This window comes from Balaenoptera acutorostrata, chromosome 11, assembly GCF_949987535.1.
Source record: "Balaenoptera acutorostrata chromosome 11, mBalAcu1.1, whole genome shotgun sequence".
NCBI classification, from domain to species: domain Eukaryota; kingdom Metazoa; phylum Chordata; class Mammalia; order Artiodactyla; family Balaenopteridae; genus Balaenoptera; species Balaenoptera acutorostrata.
Genome location: NC_080074.1, coordinates 94,496,110 through 94,517,283, shown reverse-complemented (window position 1 = coordinate 94,517,283; position 21,174 = coordinate 94,496,110). Strand labels below are relative to the sequence as shown.

General features: G+C 36.1%; 1 protein-coding gene across 3 annotated transcripts in view; it reads left to right on the top strand.

The window, feature by feature from the left end:
* The window catches only part of PTPRO (protein tyrosine phosphatase receptor type O), a 235,418-nt gene that overhangs the window by 149,559 nt on the left and 64,685 nt on the right, over window positions 1-21,174 (top strand). For all 3 annotated transcript variants that reach the window (XM_057557630.1, XM_057557629.1, XM_057557628.1), the window contains exons 8-12: window positions 8,761-8,881; window positions 9,219-9,412; window positions 10,362-10,473; window positions 14,061-14,212; window positions 15,375-15,495. In XM_057557630.1, the coding sequence (XP_057413613.1) occupies window positions 8,761-8,881; window positions 9,219-9,412; window positions 10,362-10,473; window positions 14,061-14,212; window positions 15,375-15,495 (700 nt within the window). The remainder of the gene's footprint in view (window positions 1-8,760; window positions 8,882-9,218; window positions 9,413-10,361; window positions 10,474-14,060; window positions 14,213-15,374; window positions 15,496-21,174) is intronic.

Genomic DNA, 21,174 nt, shown 5'->3' with positions numbered 1-21,174 from the left:
AATCTTCTAGAGAATAAAGCACATGTTATTTAGTAAGTAGCATACAGGAGCATTTCGCCTGCCCATCTCCAGTCCCCCCCTAAATAAGTCCAGGATAAATAAAAAGGTATGAAGGAATAGAAGTGATATAGGTGGCTCAGCAAATATTCAAAAATTAGGAGGAAATTAGTTTATAATTTGTCACCAAGGTCATGTGCAATATCATTTGCCTTCTCATTTTTTTAGTAGTAGTGTAATATATATACACATTGTTGGTTCTTATTTTTTTTAAAGGCAGTGTAATTTTCCTAAGATGAATTTATTATGAGAGTATATTTAAGTGGTTATGATTCCAGGAAGTCATTTGAATAATTAAAATCAACAACTGCCTAAAATATTATCAAACCAAAGAAACTTTAACATCACCCTGAAACAGTCTACACTCTGTGTTATTCTAAATATTCTAAATGAGTGATTAATGAGCAAGGTTCGATTTGCAGGTATGTTCACATGTCTACAATGTTTGTGAAGTTTAAAAGAAAAGTTTGGAGCAATGTCGATAATATAATACCTATATGGTTCAATATCATATTATTTATGTATATATTTATCAAGGAGGGCCTAGAAGATTGCCTGCCAAAAAGTGGGAAATGGTGAGAGGAGGACAGAAAGACTTCCAATTGGCTTCATTTGCTCTTCTATGGTGTGAGCAATTTTTACAATGATCATTATTAGTTTTATCACTTAAAAATACATTCTAAAGAAATAAAACAGTACTGTTAGTTCTGCAAAATATCTGTGTTCTTGTGCGTAGTTTGTCTCTTCAGGAAATGCTCTATTAGATGAGATGTCAAACTTTGTTTAGATGGCTTCCAGGAGAATCAAAATTCTAAAACACGGCCAAGAAATACTGACATGAGTGTAAATAGGAAAGAAAAGGTGGAAATACTCATTTATTAACTCAGTTTAATCTTATTTTGATCAAGTTATTGGAAAAGAAATTTTGGTGTGCTGTTTCCTTACTTACATGTAGAACAAGTTGTACCAGTTCAAATTATACAATTTCTACTGTGTAGAATTATTGTTTAGTATTGGAAAAGTTTAACATTTATATCATATAACCAAAACTATGTTTATTCTTAAAATCATGATGAGACACAAAAAACTTACAGCATTGGTAAGTTGTCAACAATATTCTTCTTCATTGATTCATGCTCCTTTCTGTAGCAATTTTACAATTTTAGGTACTCTAGATGACAAAAAGTTAATGAGTAATAAGAGTTAACTTTATTTATACTCTAGTTTAAGGATCTCAACACTCTACTAGGTATGTTACCTATAGTTTATCAATGAGGAAGTCAAGGTAAGAATTATAAATAAATTAAAAATTACAAATAAATTCCCATGCTTACAAGGTGTGGAGTCAGGAGTTGATCTCAGGCAGTCTAATAGAGAACCTGTGTTGGTTCCACTAAGCAAAACTGTCTAAAATATCAGAGGCACTAAAGGGCAAAGCAGGACACTTCTTAACCTATTAGTTAAAGCATCAATTCTTATGCATGCCAACATTCAATATTAATAAATACATTTCACTCATCTGTCTGTTCACACTACTTTTCTCTATATGTTTTTTTTTCCATAGCTAGAAGATTCTTTTAAAAACAACAGTAGAAGAGCTCATCTAAATGAGAGATGTTCTCTACAACATTATTTTATTGGGTCACAGTAGCCTTGCAAAGTGCTAACTGCTGTTACCTTTTTTTATTGAAGTATAATAGATTCACAATATTATATTAGTTTCAGCTATATAGCATAGTAATTCAATATTTTTTTTAACATTTTTATTGGGGTATAATTGCTTTACAATGATGTGTTAGTTTCTGCTTTATAACAAAGTGAATCAGCTATACATATACATATATCCCCATATCTCCTCCCTCTTGCGTCTGCCTCCCACCCTCCCTATCCCACCCCTCTAGGTGGTCACAAAGCACCAAGCTCATCTCCCTGTGCTATGCAGCTGCTTCCCACTAGCTATCTATTTTATAGTTGGTAGTATATATAAGTCCATGCCACTCTCTCACTTCGTCCCAGCTTACCCTTCCCCCTCCCCATGTCCTCAAGTTCATTCTCTACGTCTGCGTCTTTATTCCTGTCCTGCCCCTAGGTTTTTTTGTTTGTTTTGTTTTGTTGTTTTTTTTGTTTTTTTTTTTAAGTTTTTTAAAAAATATTTTATTTATTTATTTATTTATTTATGGCTGTGTTGGGTCTTCGTTTCTGTGTGAGGGCTTTCTCCAGTTGCAGCAAGTGGGGGCCACTCTTCATCGCGGTGCGCGGGCCTCTCACTATCGTGGCCTCTCTTGTTGCGGAGCACAGGCTCCAGACGCGCAGGCTCAGTAATTGTGGCTCACGGGCCCAGTCGCTCCGCGGCATGTGGGATCCTCCCAGACCAGGGCGCGAACCCGTGTCCCCTGCATTGGCAGGCAGATTCTCAACCACTGCGCCACCAGGGAAGCCCTGCCCCTAGGTTTTTCAGAACATTTTTTTTTCTTTTTAGATTCCATATATAAGTGTTAGCATACAGTATTTGTTTTTCTCTTTCTGACTTACTTCACTCCGTATGACAGACTCTAGGTCCATCCGCCTCACTACAAATAACTCAATTTCATTTCTTTTTATGGCTGAGTAATATTCCATTGTATATATGCGCCACATCTTCTTTATCCATTCATCTATTGATGGACACTTAGGTTGCTCACATGTCCTGGCTATAGTAAATACAGCTGCAATGAGCATTGTGGTACATGACTCTTTTTGAATTATGGTTTTCTCAGGGTATATGCCCAGTAGTGGGATTGCTGGGTCATATGGTAGTTCTATTTTTAGTTTTTTAAGGACCCTCCTTACTGTTCTCCATAGTGGCTGTACCAATTTACATTCCCACCAACAATGCAAGAGGTTTCCCTTTTCTGCACACCCTCTCCAGCATTTATTGTTTGTAGATTTTTTGATGATGGCCATTATGACCAGTGTGAGGTGATACCTCATTGTAGTTTTGATTTGCATTTCTCTAATGATTAGTGATGTTGAGCATCTTTTCATGTGTTTGTTGGCAATCTGGATATCTTCTTTGAAGAAATGTCTATTTAGACCTCCTGCCCAGTTTTGGATTGGGTTGTTTGTTTTTGTGATATTGAGCTGCATGAGCTGCTTGTATATTTTGGAGATTAATCCTTTGTCAGTTGCTTCGTTTGCAAATATTTTCTCCCAATCTAATGGTTGTCTTTTCATCCTTTTTATGGTTTCCTTTGCTGTGCAAAAGACTTTTAAGTTTCATTAGGTCCCATTTGTTTATTTTTGTTTTTATTTCCATTTCTCTAGGAGGTGGGTCAAAAAGGATCGTGCTGTGATTTATATCATAGAGTGTTCTGCCTATGTTTTCCTCTAAAAGTTTTATAGTGTCTGGCCTTACATTTAGGTCTTTAATCCATTTTGAGTTTATTTTTGTGTATGGTGTTAGGGAGTGTTCTAATTTTATTCTCTTATTCCAGTTTTCCCAGCACCACTTATTGAAGAGGCTGTCTTTTCTCCATTGTATACTCTTGCCTCCTTTATCAAAGACAAGGTGACCATATGTGTGTGGGTTTATCTCTGGGCTTTCTATCCTGTTCCATTGATCTATATTTCTGTTTTTGTGCCAGTACCATACTGTCTTGGTTATTGTAGCTTAGTCTGAAGTCAGGGAGCCTGATTCCTCCAGCTCCATTTTTCTTTCTCAAGATTGCTTTGGCTATTCGGGGTCTTTTGTGTTTCCATACAAATTATGCAATTTTTTGTTCCAGTTCTGTGAAAAATGCCATTGGTAGTTTGATAGGGATTGCATTGAATCTGTAGATTGCTTTGGGTAGTACAGTTATTTTCACAATGTTGATTCTTCCAATCCAAGAACATAGTATATCTCTCCATTTGTTTGTATCATCTTTAATTTATTTCATCAGTGTCTTATAGTTTTCTGCATACAGGTCTTTTGTCTCCTTAGGTAGGTTTATTCCTAAGTATTTTATTCTTTTTGTTGCAATGGTAAATGGGAGTGCTTCCTTAATTTCTCTTTCAGATTTTTCATCATTAGTATATAGGAATGCAAGAGATTTCTGTGCATGAATTTTGTATCCTGCTACTCTACCAAATTCATTGATTAGATCTAGTTGTTTTCTGGTAGCATCTTTAGGATTCTCTATGTATAGTATCATGACATCTGCAAACAGTGACAGTTTTACTTCTACTTTTCCAATTTGGATTCCTTTATTTCTTTTTCTTCTCTGATTGCTGTGGCTAAAACTTCCAAAACTATGTTGAATAATAGTGGTGAGAGTGGGCAACCTTGTCTTTGTCCTGATCTTAGTGGACATGGTTTCAGTTTTTCACCATTGAGAATGATGTTGACTGTGGGTTTGTCATATATGGTCTTTATTATGTTGAGGTAGGTTCCCTCTATGCCTACTTTCTGGAGAGTTTTTATCATAAATGGGTGTTGAAATTTGACAAAAGCTTCTTCTGCATCTATTGAGATGATCATATGTTTTTTATCCTTCAATTTGTTAATACGGTGTATCACATTGATTGATTTGCATATAATGAAGAATCCTTGCATTCCTGGGATAAACTCCACTTGAACATGGTGTATGATATGTTTAGTGTGCTGTTGGATTCTGTTTGCTAGTATTTTGTTGAGGATTTTTGCATCTATGTTCATCAGTGATATTGGCCTGTAGTTTTCTTTCTTTGTGACATCTTTGTCTGGTTTTGGTATCAGGGTGATGGTGGCCTTGTAGAATGAGTTTGGGAGTGTTCCTCCCTCTGCTATATTTTGGAAGAGTTTGAGAAGGAGAGGTGTTAGCTCTTCTCTAAATGTTTGATAGAATCGCCTGTGAAGCCATCTGGTCCTGGGATTTTGTTTGTTGGAAAATTTTTAACCACAGTTTCAATTTCATTGCTTGTGATTGGTCTATTTATATTTTCTATTTCTTCCTGGTTCAGTCTTGGAAGGTTGTGCTTTTCTAAGAATTTGTCCATTTCTTCCAGGTTGTCCATTTTATTGGCATATGGTAGCTTCTGGTAATCTCTCGTGATCCTTTGTATTTCTGCAGTGTCAGATGTTACTTCTCCTTTTTCATTTCTAATTCTGTTGATTTGAGTCTTCTCCTTTTTTTATTGATGAGCCTGGCTAATGGTTTATCAATTTTGCTTATCCTCTCAAAGAACCAGCTTTCAGTTTTATTGATCTTTGCTGTTGTTTCTTTGATTTCCTTTTCATTTATTTCTGATCTGATCTTTATGATTTCTTTGCTTCTGCTAACTTTGGAGGTTTTTTTGTTCTTCTTTCTCTAATTGCTTTAGGTGTAAGGTTAGGTTGTTTATTTGAGATGTTTCTTGTTTCTTGAGGTAGGATTGTATTGCTATAAACTTCCCTCTTAGAACTGCTTTTGCTGCATCCCATAGGTTTTGGGTCATCATGTTTTCATTGTCATCTGTTTCTAGGTATTTTTTGATTTCTTCAGTGATCTCTTGGTTATTTAGTAGTGTATTGTTTAGCCTCCATGTTTGTATTTTTTACAGTTTTTTTCCTGTAACACAACCATAGCGTTGTGGTCAGGAAAGATACTTGATGCGATTTCAATTTTCTTAAATTTACCAAGGCTTGATTTGTGACCCAAGATATGGCCTATCTTGGAGAATGTTCCATGAGCACTTGAGAAGAAAGTGTATTCTGTTGTTTTTCGATGGAATGTCCTATAAATATCAATTAAGTCCGTCTTGTTTAATGCGTCATTTAAAGCATGTGTTTCCTTATTTATTTTCATTTTGGATGATCCGTCCATTGGTGAAAGTGGGATGTTAAAGTCCCCTACTATGATTGTCTTACTGTTGATTTCCCCTATTATGGCTGTTAGCATTTGTCTTATGTATTGAGGTGCTCCTATGTTGGGTGCATAAATATTTACAATTGTTATATCTTCTTGGATTTATCCCATGATCATTATGTGGTGTCCTTCTTTGCCCCTTGTAATAGCCTTTATTTGAAAGTCTATTTTGTCTGATATGAGAATTGCTACTCCAGCTTTCTTTTGATTTCCATTTGCACAGAATATCTTTTTCCATCCCCTTACTTTCAGTCTGTATGTGTCCCTAGGTCTGAAGAGGGTCTGTTGTAGACAGCATATGTACAGGTCTTGTTTTTGTGTCCATTCAGCCAGTCTATGTCTTTTGGTTGGAGCTTTTAATCCATTTACATTTAAGGTAATTATCAATATGTATGTTCCTATTACTATTTTCTTAATTGTTTTGTTGGTTATTGTAGGTCTTTTTCTTCTCTTGTGTTTCCTGCCTAGAGAAGTTCCTTTAGCATTTGTTGTAAAGCTGGTTTGGTGGTGCTGAATTCTCTTAACTTTTGCATGTCTGTAAAGATTTTTAATTTCTCTGTCGAATCTGAATGAGATCCTTGCTGGGTAGAGTTATCTTGGTTGTAGGCTTTTCTCTTTCATCACTTTAAATATGTCCTGCGACTCCCTTCTGGCTTGCAGAGTTTCTGCTGAAAAATCAGTTGTTAACCTTATGGGGATTCCCTTGTATGTTATTTGTTGCTTTTCCCTTGCTGCTTCCAATATTTTTTCTTTGTTTTTAATTTTTGATAGTTTGATTAATTTGTGTCTCGGCGTTTCTCTTTGGGTTTATCCTGTATGGTACTCTCTGTGCTTCCTGGACTTGATTGACTATTTTCTTTCCCATATTAGGGAAGTTTTCCACTATAATCTATTCAAATATTTTCTAAGACCCTTTCTTTTTCTCTTCTTCTTCTGGGACCCTTATAATTCAAATGTTGGTGTGTTTAATGTTGTCCCAGAGGTCTCTCAATTCTTTTCATTCTTTTTTCTTTATTCTGCTCCCTGGCAGTTATTTCCACCATTTTTTCTTCCAGCTCACTTATCCGTTCTTCTGCCTCAGTTATTCTGTTATTGATTCCTTCTAGAGTATTTTTTTTTAAGTTTTTTTTTTTAAGGTTTTTATTGATTGATTGATTGCTATGTTGGATCTTTGTTTCTGTGCTAGGGCTTTCTCTAGTTGTGGCAAGTGGGGGCCACTCTTCATCGTGGTGTGCGGGCCTCTCACTATCGTGGCCTCTCTTGTTGCGGAGCACAGGCTCCAGACGCGCAGGCTCAGCAATTGTGGCTCACGGGCCCAGTTGCTCCGCGGCACGTGGGATCTTCCCAGACCAGGGCCCGAACCCGTGTCCCCTGCATTAGCAGGCAGACTCTCAACCACTGCGCCACCAGGGAAGCCCCTAGAGTATTTTTAATATCAGTAATTGTGTTGTTCATCACTATTTATTTGCTCTTTAGTTCTTCTAGATCCTTGTTAAATGTTTCTTGTATTTTCTCCTTTCTGTTTCTGAGATTTTGGATCATCTTTACTATCATTACTCTGAATTCTTTTTCAGGTAGCTCACCTATTTCATCTTCTTTTTTTTTTTTTTGTCTTGTAGGTTTTTACCTTGATCCTTCGTCTGTAACAAATTTTTTGTCATTTCTTTTCTTTTTTTTTTTTTTTTGATGGGTGGTGCTGTATTCCTGTCTTACTTCTTACTGGTTGTTTGGCCTGAGACGTCCAGCACTGGAGTTTGCAGGCAGTTGGATAGAGCTGGGTCTTGGTGCTGAGATGAGGACCTCCGGGAGGCCTCCCTCCGATTGATATTCCCTGGGCTCTGAGGTTCTCCTTTTAGTCCAGCGGTTTGGACTCAGAGCTCCCACCACAGGAACTTGGGTCCGACCTCCGGCCTGGGAACCAAGATCCCGCAAGTCAGTTGCTGGGCGTTCCTCCTGTCCCCTTAGGTGCCCATGGTCCCCCACCGGTGCCTGGTAAGTACTCTAGTTGTGAGGATACGTGAATTCCACATCCTCCTACTATGCCATCTTGACTCCTGGAATTAGGTTTTCTTTATATGTTTGGTCGAATTCCCCTGTGATACCATCCAGTCCTGGACTTTTGTTTGCTAGGAGGTTTTTTTCTTTTTTTTTTTTTAATTACAAATTCAATTTCACTACTAGTAATCAGTCTGTTCAGATTATCTGTTTCTTCCTGATTCATTCTTGGCAGGTTGTCACAGTAGCCTTGCAAAGTGCTTACTGCTGTATCTTGCTGCTTGGCCTGTATCACAGAGTAGAGGTCACAATGCTAGGCCTCCAGTCCCAACACTGATCTAAATATGTGATCTTGGCTATTCTCTAGCTTTACTTTCTTGATCTGTTAAATGAGAGATTTGGACTAGAAAATCTCTGAGGTCATTTCCATCACTATAATTAAATACTCTATGCTTCTAAGTGATGAGAGACTAAAGACATTCCTGCACTGAACTTTGCATGTAATCAGCTGACACTACAATTTAGGATGTCAGACTATCCTTATGTTATTCCTGATTTGATTATGGTTAGAGGCTGATGTGTTTCTAGTGTACATAGTTACAATTGACATTGATGGGTATAAAGCAGTTCACGGGGCTTATTAAATCTAGCCTTAGAATTTGAATGTTCTGGGTTTCCTCCAGTGCTCATATAAACTATATATCATCTTAATTTTGAAATTTGACCTTCCTCAGCATAAGTAAAGGCTTCTGGATTTCAGAGGCATTTGTGATTTCACAAAGTGTCCCTGAATACGATGTTAGCCTCTGTGTCACGTTCTGAAAGCCCAGCTCTAAATAAATCTTATTGGGTGTTTGGTTTGAAGGTGAACTCAAGCAAATCTATTATTGAAAATCTGGTTCCTGGTGCCCAGTACCAGGTTGTGATGTACCTAAGAAAAGGCCCTTTGATTGGACCACCTTCAGACCCTGTGACATTTGCTATTGGTAAGTTGCCAGCCACAAGAATAATACCTTTATCAGAGTACTGTTTGGAGGGGTGCAATTTCTAAGCTCAAGTCATTATCATCATTTATGGGAGGTCCATACTTGTTCACCCAATATTCAACCTTCAGAGTAATTAATGATTACAATTGTATACCTGGAGCCATCCTTAGCATCCATTACTTGGGAAAAAGAAAATCGCAGGCAAATATTTTTAGTTTTTAATGATTATATCAGAAGAGTGAAAAACCTAGTTATTAGATAGCAGTGTGAAGCCATTGCTAAGATATTAAACATTCCTTCTTGACTTTCTTTTTTCACTCCCCTCCCTTCTTCTTAGTTCCAACTGGAATAAAGGATTTAATGCTCTATCCCTTGGGTCCTACAGCAGTGGTTTTGAGCTGGACCAGACCTTACTTAGGAGTGTTCAGAAAATATGTGGTTGAAATGTTTTATTTCAACCCTACAACAATGACATCAGAATGGACAACTTACTATGAAATAGCAGCGACTGTCTCCTTGACTGCATCAGTGGTAATCTTTCCTTAACCAGCTGTCACATTTTCCTGTGTCAACAGACATGCTTTCATGTACCAAATGTGTCTGAAAAAATTATTATGTGTTATGTAAGTTAGACCGTTTTGTAAATACACACAGGTAGCTTGCTGCTTTCAAGGTTTGGGGTTGTTTTTGCTTTTAATTTTTTTGTTGTTTTTTGAGAAAGAGAGAGAGAGAATTGTGTGAAACTAGCTTTCACTCTTAATTGAGTGTATTTGCTAATTCACATTTTAGTAGACCTACCAAGTGCTTATTGTTTCTCTCTGCTCCTAAGGAAGAAAACACAGGAGATTTCCTCTAGTCATTCAATAATTATTTGACACTGCTTAACTCTAATGATGGCTCTTCTTGACATTGAAAAATCAGTTAAATACCAATAATGTCAGGCCCTTAGAGGATGTTCTTCAAGAGAGCAGGAAAAGACTGCTCTTTCTGAGACTAGAATAATTTTAAAAGTACAGGTTAGCTACAGGTCACACACAAATTACACAATTGTCCTCTACCCAGTTGACAACTCTGGTGATTGCCACCCAATATGGATGCATGTTTATGGTCCAAGCTGGGAGAATATAAAGTTGTGAAAGGTTATTTGCCTTAGAAATAGGAGGACATGTACATACAGTGACTTACAAATAAATACTAATTCACTTGTGTAATATAACTTAGGAAACTGCAAAAGGAAACAAATACTGAACATATTTGACTCTATATCTTTTGATCACTTTTTTAAAAATATATTATATTGTACATCATTTTATTTACACATCATCTCATTCCAAAAAGAATATTTTTAATGGAAAATGGGAAATACAAAAAGGCAAAAGGAAATTAAAAATTACTTTTTTCATAGCCTAAGAGAAGTACATAACTGTATTCCAAAAATGTGATTTTCCCTCTTAGTCTTTTGTCTTCTTGCTTTTTTCAGAGGATAGCTCATCTGTTGCCAGCATGGTACTACAACTTTCGAGTTACCATGGTAACATGGGGAGACCCGGAACTGAGCTGCTGTGACAGTTCCACCATAAGCTTCATAACAGGTAAGTGTGTGGAAAATGGTCCCATGAGGAGAGATCACTATTTTGAGGAAGTTCTGAGGGGACCCATCTCCAGAAATTGCTAGTCATTCACCCAGGACCGACTGAGTATCAATTTCACAGAAGATGATATACTTGATTCTGAAAATGTATTATTTGTTTAAATAATAGTCTTTAAAAATTAAAATATAATTTGTATCCTGAGTTATTGTCCTTGATTTCTTTTTATCCTGAGTCACTGCCCTTGATTTGTGCACCCCTGTTCAGAATTGATTAGAATCGAGATGTAGCAGGCAGAGCTTTCAGCTTTACACCACACTCAATTGATTTTATCCATTTTGATAATTTTATTTGGTAGAGTGCCTCCATTTCCTTATTAATTAAGCCATTTTCAAAGTCACAGGCTGACTGCAGTACTGTCCATTGCAGGAATTAAAACAGACCTGGAGACACATAAACTTGGGTGTGTGAGTCACAGGTTTGCCACCTTCCACCTGTAAACTCGAGCAAGTTAATTCTTCTAAGCCTCAGTTTTTTTCAGGTGTAAAATAAGGATGATAATAGTATCTATAATCTGCTATTATTATCTATTGTTACTTCCCAATTAAATAAGCTACTTAGCAAAATACATGGCACAAAGTTTAAGTACTCAAAAAACTGTTAGTGTTGGATCCTCAGAACCTAAAATTATGTAGATCACTATCATATGGCAGAGATAGCAGAGGTGGGCAGAGGTAGCAACAAGAGAGGAAATTCATCCAAGAAACAGTAACCCTCGTTGTCTGAACTAAGATTTTTTCAAGAACTTTTGATGGGACAGCAAAGCCATGATTAAAGTTATACTGAGAAAAGAAAAGAGAAAGATATTGTTTAGGTGAAGAATAATTTTGTCAAAATCATTTACTCACTGGACTTCCAGCTTTACCCTGTTGAGATTTATCAATTAAAAAAACAATGGAAAGAAATGAATCATGTGAATTCTTACACAATCAACTTACATAGTTCATCACTTTTGTTTACTGGCCAATGTCAAGAGCTTCCTTTGTTCCAGATGTTAATAGTAATATTAAAGTAGAGAAGTGAAAGACTACCGTAAAAAGAGAAAATACCAATTATTTGACAAGCCCTGTGTTAGCCTTTTTGACTATATTCATAATCACATACTTAATTATAATTAAACTTCATTGTATCAAGAATTCATACACTTAACTTTATTGGGATGAACGCTCTGAGAATGCTCTTTCCTTCTCAGACAGAGCAGCTGTCTGGAAAAAGCCCAGACGTCACATCTGACCACTTGATGGAACAGCCTTGACCCTGCTAATTTCCAGCTATAGAATTTTGAGCAAATTATCTTAATGATCCTGGACTTGTATTTTCTCACTGGTAAAACTCAAAATATTGCCTAACAACTGGCTAATGAAACAAAGCTAAGCGTAGGGAACTTGCTGTAGTGAGCCAGGACACTTTCTGGACAGAGTGTTCGTGGTGTCTCCCAAGGGGGACATCAGAAATGAAATATTAATAGGATTTGGAATTCTGGACTCAGATGGTTTAGGTGTGCCTTTCAAAGTTGGGAACTACCTGGGAATGGGCAAAGATCATGAGATAAGAGTTTAGGTGGACAAAGCAAGTCTGGATATGTAAACTATGGTTAATAAGCAAGCTACTTGCCTAGGTGAGCAGTCTATTGTCTCCAATAAATTGATCTTTGGGAATTTCTTATTTTTTCCTGGGACCAACCATTAAGTCATGCTGACACTGGGGATCCACAGTGTTATCTAAGCGTATTGACACAGATGGTCTCAATTCTCACATCTATAAAATGGGCATAATAATACCTCATAGGGTAGTGTGAGAATTAAATTATGTAATCTAAATCATTATTAAAATACATATGGTAGCTGAGTTTTATTTTTATACCTGTATCTAAAACTAGTTGAAATTTTAGGTTTTGGTGGGGGGGGGCTTTCTTCCCTCATTTCAATTTTAAAGCAAATAAAGACCTCATACTTTACTTTCATATGCTTTCCAATTGTAATCCAAATTGCCAAACTGTGCGGGAATAGGAATAAAATACTTGAATAAGGTGTGATTTATTAGAACCTCAAGTCTATTATCTTTGTTAGGCAGTTTGTCTGCAAGTCAAGTTCGTAATTATGCTAGTGTACCAAATAATGTTTAATAAACAAATAGTGACATCTGGTGGCCTTTCAGCAATATGCTGGATTTGAAATCAACAACACGGAGTATAAAAATGTGAAGACTTCATACCTGTGAGGGAGAGATATATACTTCTGGCTTTGCAATTTTAAATATGTTCACTCAAATTAGAACTTGAGAAAATATCCTTTGAAGAAATATATGTATAGGTTCTTGTATATAGTGAATTATGTAAAAATATGGTTACGAGGCTATAAAGAAACCAGGGTTACTTTCCTTTATTAGAATTTTCTGCAATATGATATGGGTTTGTGCTACTTATTATAGGCATTGTTGATATTTCAAGATTTTATTGTCAAACATATAGAAATGCTACTCATACTTAGCATGAAACAGAAATATGCTTTTTACTCTATTACACATCTCTTTAGTGAATAATTGTATCTGAAAGCATAGATAGTTATGAATGTTTGTTATACGTATTAGTGCATGTTAAAGAAAATAAGTCTTTCTGATTTGTAGAAATTCTCCTCCAAACATTGGTTGGTTTGGGACTGTATCTTGGAATAGAACACTTGGCTATCTTCAAACCAACATCACAGGGAATTTAAATGCAACTGTGTATTTCTTAAAATCTTCAGAATTATCAGTTACTTTAAAAAATAATTAAAGTGTGCTTTCAGATCTTATGTATTATAAAGCTTGTGATGAACTCTCCTCCCCAATCGGAATTTTTTAAAATTTAAACGTGTAAGGTTATAAAATAAATTCATAAACTCAGTGTCAGAGAGAATTTAGCTTTTTAAATTTAAAAATCTCTTCCTTCCCTCCCTTAATACTTGCTTCAGCAACTTTTATTTAGAGCCTACCTTCCGCGAAACACTGCGCTAGACACTGTCAATGCCATTGTCTTGTTATCTTATGGACATAATATTTATTTTTCTGTTCCTCTACTCATTGATCCTACTGTTCTTTATTCCTGTAAACTTCTTTGCTGCCACAATAAAAAAGGTTTATTTTTACAGGACCCCAGAGTTTCTAGTACTGCTTGGAAAATAAGTTCACCAATGCCTAATAATATTAATTTATTGATCCAACAATAAATTAACCCCAAATTTGACCCACACATGTGAACATTTTAGGAATCTTGTAAATGAAATTTATATAAAAAACCTTGCTCTCCTCAGGGATAGGTCTGGCTGTCTTGGGTCTGAGCCATACAAGGTAGCGTCCCACAAAACAAGTGCCCACCTCATACCATCAAACTTCACTATATTACCGACAGGTCCAAGAGTCCCTAGGACCATCATGAGGTGTGAATTTTAATTCTCTAAATTACCTCTATATGGGATTTCATGCTCTGTTGATAAGTACTTTAATTATTCATAGTCTCTTATACTAAAGTGTGGTTCTTTCCTCCCTCATAGCCCCAGTTGCTCCAGAAATCACTTCTGTGGAATATTTCAACAGTCTGTTATATATCAGTTGGATATATGGGGATGACACTACTGACCTCTCGCATTCTAGAATGCTCCACTGGATGGTTGTTGCAGAAGGAAAGAAGAAAATTAAAAAGAGCGTATGTTTCTTTGATTCCCAGTATTGGGCATCTGTTTGAAAACCATGAAGCAAACATTTATTGAGACATCAAAAAAATATTTGTATGCCAAGTGGCACTGTTTTCAGTTCTGGAGACAGGATAGTGAACAAAAATTAAATTCCTTCTTTCACAGAGCTTACCTTTTAATCTTTAGTAGTGAGTAGTAATCATTGTAACTATTGATTTCACCTGTGTTTAAAGTTATGCCTGAGCTTTTTCTTCAGGATACTAAACATTTCCAAGAAAACCATAGTTATGTCATTATTTTCTCCATATATCCCCAACACCTAAGTATTTGGATATGTTGGAAATACTAATTTCTTTTCTCCTGGTTTATTAAGCTTTTTGACATTATATTAGTTAGGGTACCAAGTAAATGACTGTAGTGATATTTTTTTTAAAGGCTGTGGATGAAAGAATATCAACACCTATGTCTCTCTCATGGTACCCAGCACTAACAGGGCACCTCTGCTGTGAGAGATCATCCAAGGGTCCAGATTCTTTCTATTTTGCTGCCGCATCTGCCACTATGTGTAGCCCTCATCTGCATAGGCAAACTTTCCTCATCTTTACAGCCATATTCCAGCCCACAGGAAGGGGAAAAGAGAGGACACAAAGGCCCAGCACATACAGGGTGTGAACAAAACTATAAGTTGCCCATGGTACCTCCTCTTACCCATGGTTGGAATGGTGTCACATGGTCCCCACTAGCTATAGAAGAAACTGGGAAACATAGTCTTTAGTTAAGAAAGCAGGTGTCCATAGACATGGTTAGCTTTCTTCTGAGCTTCTCAGAAGGCTGAACAATGTTCCTATTATTAAACCCAAGCAATTGCTTTTTCTAAAATTTGCTGTGAATATGAGGGGGAAAAAATCAGAGTAATACCCATTCCAAACAAAGGAATTAATCACAAGAATGTTCCTTTATGTATTGTGCCTATTTAGAGCTACCTTGCATTTGGCTCAGCTGAGAAATTTATATCATGTTCAGAGGAAATAATATATTCGTAAGGCTTAATCAACTGTAGATTGTGGCACAGAGCATAGAGGGAACATCTGTGATAGCCCTGTAGCTGTTTGGAATGGTATTCTAGTTCAAGGCCATTAGAAGCTTAAACCCTCCATTCTGATGATCTTGCAGGTAACACGCAATGTCATGACCACAATTCTCAGCCTGCCTCCGGGAGATATCTACAATATCTCCGTAACTGCTTGCACTGAAAGAGGAAGTAATACCTCCATGCTCCACCTTGTCAAGCTAGGTAAGAAAAGTACACAGGTGTGTGTGTGAAAATATGCTGGGAGAACTAGTGTTTGTATCTCTTGGTTTAACATGGTCTTTGCAATTCAATGAAATAGAAAAAAAAAATGGTTTGCTGTCTTATATAAGTACAAAAGAGACTTAATACTATCAAAAGAGTACATTCAACTTATAAATTTCTGTGAGTGCAGCGTTTACTGTGCTGGAGACAAGCGTGTTCATCATTCATAGTAAGGCTAGAGGAACCAACGAGTCTTAGAATTTTAGAGATGGATGGACCTTAGACATTATCTAGTGCCGTGTTCTCAACCCTATCAGACACCATTCCCTTTTTATATAAATATTATGCAATGCCCTCTTTAATATCTTAAATTGAAATTCATAGATAAAATAATCCACATGTTGATTTTTTAAATTTGATATAAATCCTAACTTTAATACAAAATCAAAATAAAAGAAAAATAACTTATAAAAAATAATATGGATTCCCTATGTATATGTTCAGGTACAGCTTTTAGCTATTCTAAAAGTCATAATGGGACTACCTGATGACTACATACAGTGAAAACTAATAAATGTGAGTTTGCAAGAAGTAACAGGATCAGTAGTTCTTCCATACAAGAAGTATAAAAATAAATGAATACATTCATATTAATTAATTATTATTAATTAGAAATAGATAATTAAAATAATTAAAAATAAAGCATAAGTACAGGTGGACCCTAGAATAAAACCTAGAGTTAGAATAAGTAATAAGAGACTAGACAAATTTGCCTGTGATGAAAGAAAGAGGGAAATAACCTTAGTTAAAGTAGAGATAACATGCTGAGAAAAATAATGAGCCGTGGATGAGGGAAAATGAGGAAACTATTATATTATTGCAAATGAACTGGAACTTATTGTGTAGTGTCAAAATAATTATTTATATTATGAAAAACAACTTGGAAGTGGCACTCTATGACACAAAACACATCTTCTACATTCAACAATCTACCATGTATTAAAGTATATATTTAGTTTCTGGTACTTAAAGGGACCTCAGAAGTAATATCCTATAATCAGCAGCAGGCAAAAGAGGACAGGTTGGCAAAAAGTTGGGTGGTAGACCTCTTGGGGCAGTATCAGTTTGAGAATGATAACCCCAAAATAAATGCAGTTCAATATGTAATTTTCACAGCAGAGATCTCATCCTTTTTATAGTTGAAAATTTTAAATATATACATAACTAGACAGCATGAAATCATTTCATGATCCATACAAATATTGAATCACTATGTTGTAACCTGAAACTAATACAATGTTGTGTGTCTATTATAATTCAATAAAAAATAAATGTATATGGAAATAAAAATATATTCAAAACATTTAGTTCAACTTACTGACATCATCGTTTCAGATATCTGCTAATTTATATTGTGTCTGTCTGTCTGTAAAAGTTCCAAATCGTTTCTGTTATTACACATGTTCATATGTGCAGCTATAAGTAAAGAACAATCCAGGGTGTTTTATTAGCAGCTTAAATACCAGGAGCAGCAGTGTTGACAGTGAGGTACCTTCAGAAAACTCTTGGAAAATCCAGAACCAAACAAAACAATCTTTTCTTAGTTTATCCACTAGTTGCATTTCTCTATAATTCAATGCATAAGACACAAAGTCTTAAATCTTTTTTGTCTCTTATTTGCCACAGTAAAAACTAAACTCTTGCACTGAAATCCCTTAGAATTAATTTGGTAATTGAAAATGGATGATGTATTAAATAGACACTATGGGCAGAAAAAGTAAATTATTGAGTAGTTTTTTTTAATAACATTTTAAAAAAAATTTTATTGGAGTATAGTTTATTTACAATGTTGCGTTAGTTTCAGGTGTACAGCAAAGTGATTCAGTTATACGTATACATATATTCATTCTTTTTCAGATTCTTTTCCCATATAGGTTATTACAGAATATTTAATAGTGTTCCCTGTGCTATACAGTAGGTCCTTGTTGGTTATATATTTTATATATAGTAGTGTGTGTATGTTAATTCCAAGTTTCTAATTTATCCCTCCCCCCTCCATGTTTCCCTCTGGTAACCATAAGTTTGTTTTCAAAATCTGTGAGTCTGTTTCTGTTTTATAAATAAGTTCATTTATATCATTTTTTTTAAATTAGATTCCACATATAAGTGATATCATATGATATTTGTCTTCCTCTGTCTGACTTACTTCTCTTAGTATGATAATCTCTAGATCCATCCAGGTTATTGCAAAAGACATTATTTTGTTTGACATTATAGCTGAGTAATATTCCATTGTATATATGTACCTCATCTTCTTTATCCATTCCTCTGTCAATGGGCATTTAGGTTGCTTCCATGTCTTGGCCATTGTAAATAGTGCTGCAATGAACATTGGGGTGCATGTATCTTTTTGAATTATGGTTTTCTCTGATACATACCCAGGAGTGGAATTGCTGGATCAAATGGTAGCTCTATTTTAGTTTTTTAAGGAACCTCCATACTGTTCTCCATATTGGCTACACCAATTTACATTCCCACCAACAGTGTAGGAGGGTTTCTTTTTCTCCACACCCTTTCCAGTATTTATTGTTTGTAGACTTTTTGATGATGGCCATTCTGACCGGTGTGAGGTGATACCTCATTGTAGTTTTGATTTGCGTTTTTCTGATAATTAGTGATGTTGAGCATCTTTTCATGTGCCTTTTGGCCATCTGTATGTCTTCTTTAGAGAAGTGTTTGTTTAGATCTTCTGCCCATTTTTTGATTGGGTTGTTTGTTTTTTTGATATTGAGCTGCATGAGCTGTTTGTATATTTTGGAGATTAATCCCTGTGGGTCCCTTCATTTGCAAATATTTTCTCCCATTCTGTGGGTTGTCTTTCCATTTTGTTTACAGTTTCCTTTGCTGTGCAAAAGCTTTTAAGTTTAATTAGATCCCATTTGTTTATTTTTGGTTTTTCTTTTCATTACTCTAGGAGGTGGACCAAAAAAAGATATTGCTGTGATTTATGTGAAAGAGTGTTCTGCCTATGTTTTCCTCTAAGAATTTTATAGTGTCCGGCCTTACATTTAGGTCTTTGATCCATTTTGAGTTTATTTTTGTGCATGGTGTTGAATAGTTTTTAAATAACATCTTAATTCCATTTGTGTCCTTCTTCATGGCAACTTTCTTCAAAATTATTTTACTTAACCTTAAATTTTTTTCCAACATTAATTGCATGATAAAGTACTTGTACTTATATTTATAGTGGATTTATTCTTATGCAAAGTTAGAAATTCATGTGGAACGTGGGACATGGGACAATTTTTCTCTTTGGAACTTTCTTGATCATTGCAGGACATCTAGTATTTCTGAGCCCTGCCCACAGAAGTCTGGTTAACTTCCTCCATTGTGACTACTAAAAACATTTCTGCAAATTTCCAAGCACCCTCAAGGGGGCGGTACTACTCCTATTGAGAATCATGAGTAGAGTTCTTTAATGCACTGCACACAATCTGCTTTTCCCTAGCAGTCTATACTTGAATTCCAGGAATGTGGAGATCACCAGCTTCCAACATTGCACGATCTATTTATTAAGACAAAAAAATCACCTGATTCCAACCATTAACTCTGATTTTGTTCTCTGTATGAATGTTAGTTCAAAACTTGTTTCCAGGTAACTGGAATTACTTGAAGATCATGTCTGTGTTCCCCAAGTCTTTCTTTTCCCAAGCTTTATTAGCATAAGCAACCATAAGTGTTTCTCAGGTTTCTAGATGCTTTCTCCAACTTATTTGGTTTGTTGGTCTCCCTTAAAGTACAAGTTCAGAAGTGGTCTTACCAAAATAGCATTCAGTGGCCTATTGTGTGTTTTGCTGTCATTTTTATGTGACATTATGGATGATCCATGAAGCCTCAGGAATATGGGTTAAAGTCATGAACTGGGACAATTACACTCAAACAAATAGGAATGTGAGTAAAAAACTGTCATAGTTTCCCAAACTTATCATGAGGTTTTGAGTTCCCATGTTTCCCCATTAACAGACAGGACTGCCTAAACCAGTTTAGGAAGTTCCTTTGAGGGCTTCCCTGGTGGTGCAGTGGTTAAGAATCCGCCTGCCAACGCAGGGGACACGGGTTCGAGCCCTGGTCCGGGAAGATCCCACATGCTGCAGAACAACTAAGCCCGTGCACCACAACTACTGAGCCTGCACTCTAGAGCCCGAGAGCCACAACTACTGAGCCTGCAGCTTGGATACCTAGAGCCCGTGCTCTGCAACAAGAGAAGCCATCACAGTGAGAAGCCCGTGCACCGCAACGAAGGGTAGCCCTGCTCGCCGCAACTAGAGAAAGCCCGTGCCCAGCAACGAAGACCCAGCGCAGCCAAAAAAATAAAAATAAATAAATTTGGTTTAAAAAGTTCCTTTGAACTTTTCAAAGAGGGAAGACAAGTTCCCGCAGCAATTATTTCTAGTGAATCATTACCCTTAGAATTGATAAGCTTTTCCATGTTGGTATGTTAATATCAGACAGAATATTACATCTATCCTGTTCCTCTCTGAAAGCAAGACAATCTTTATATAATGTGCCTGTCCTTAGCCTTTTTTTCCCCCGAAAACGAAATAACCCTACTTTTTATCCATTTGTCTAAAGGTCAATTTTCCATTCTACTAATGACATTACTGTGTTTTATAAGCTCTTTCAATTTTCTATAACACACACTACCTTGCCTGCTGTAGATGCTTAATAGATATTTGTTGAATGGAATTGAAACTATAGACCTCGAAGCTGAAATTAGTATTACAGTTAATATTTAACCAAAACAAGTTTCAGCTTTCAGAGAAGTGAAACATTTTGCTTTAGTAATAACTGAATTGCAATTGTTTTCACAAAACATTCATTCTTGCCATTTTTATGTTTCTATACAGCATTCATTTGGTATACATAGAAGTCAAATTAATTCGACTTTACAGAAAAATACAGCTTTGGCACACAGATTTTCAGTGCTTGTTTAACTCAGAAGGCCATCTTTAACCTAGGTTCAACACTGTTTGTACCAGCCCTGAGTTTAATTTCTCTGTAAAGAGATCTCTTTGGAAAGGCTCTACTTGCTGTCATGGAGGACAGGATCTACATCTGCGGAAAGAAACCAGACTATCAATGAATCCAGAACAACATAAATTAATCCAAGGTGGCATGTACAAGGGGAGAAAGCTCTCAAAACAGTTGCCAAAAAATTTCTATTATTATGTCATCAACAGACATCCAGAGAAGATACGTGCCATTAGTGGTGCTGTTTGCAAGGCTTTGAGCCAGTCATCCCATTAAGAATTTTAGGTTGCCAGCAGTTTCATGGTACTATGGTGGTACATGATGACAGCTCACTTAAGCAGTTAACATGAATGTCAATCAAATCTGCACTAAGACTTGTCATTTTACAAGAGCTCGTTGGTCTGCATGCAACTGCGGCTTCAACAAGCAACCAGTTGTAACTTCTAGTCTTGGTGAATCTACCTGGAACTCTGGAGAAACTTTAGGAAGATTTGACAAGTTTACATCATACAATCAGTTTTCCAACCTAAAAAGAAAAAAAAAGGGGGGAAGGAAGCAAGGAAGGAAGGAGTGAGGGAAAGAAATAAGAATGAGAAAGAAATAAGAATGAGATTCATAAAATAGATCTATGGTAATAGAATATCCATC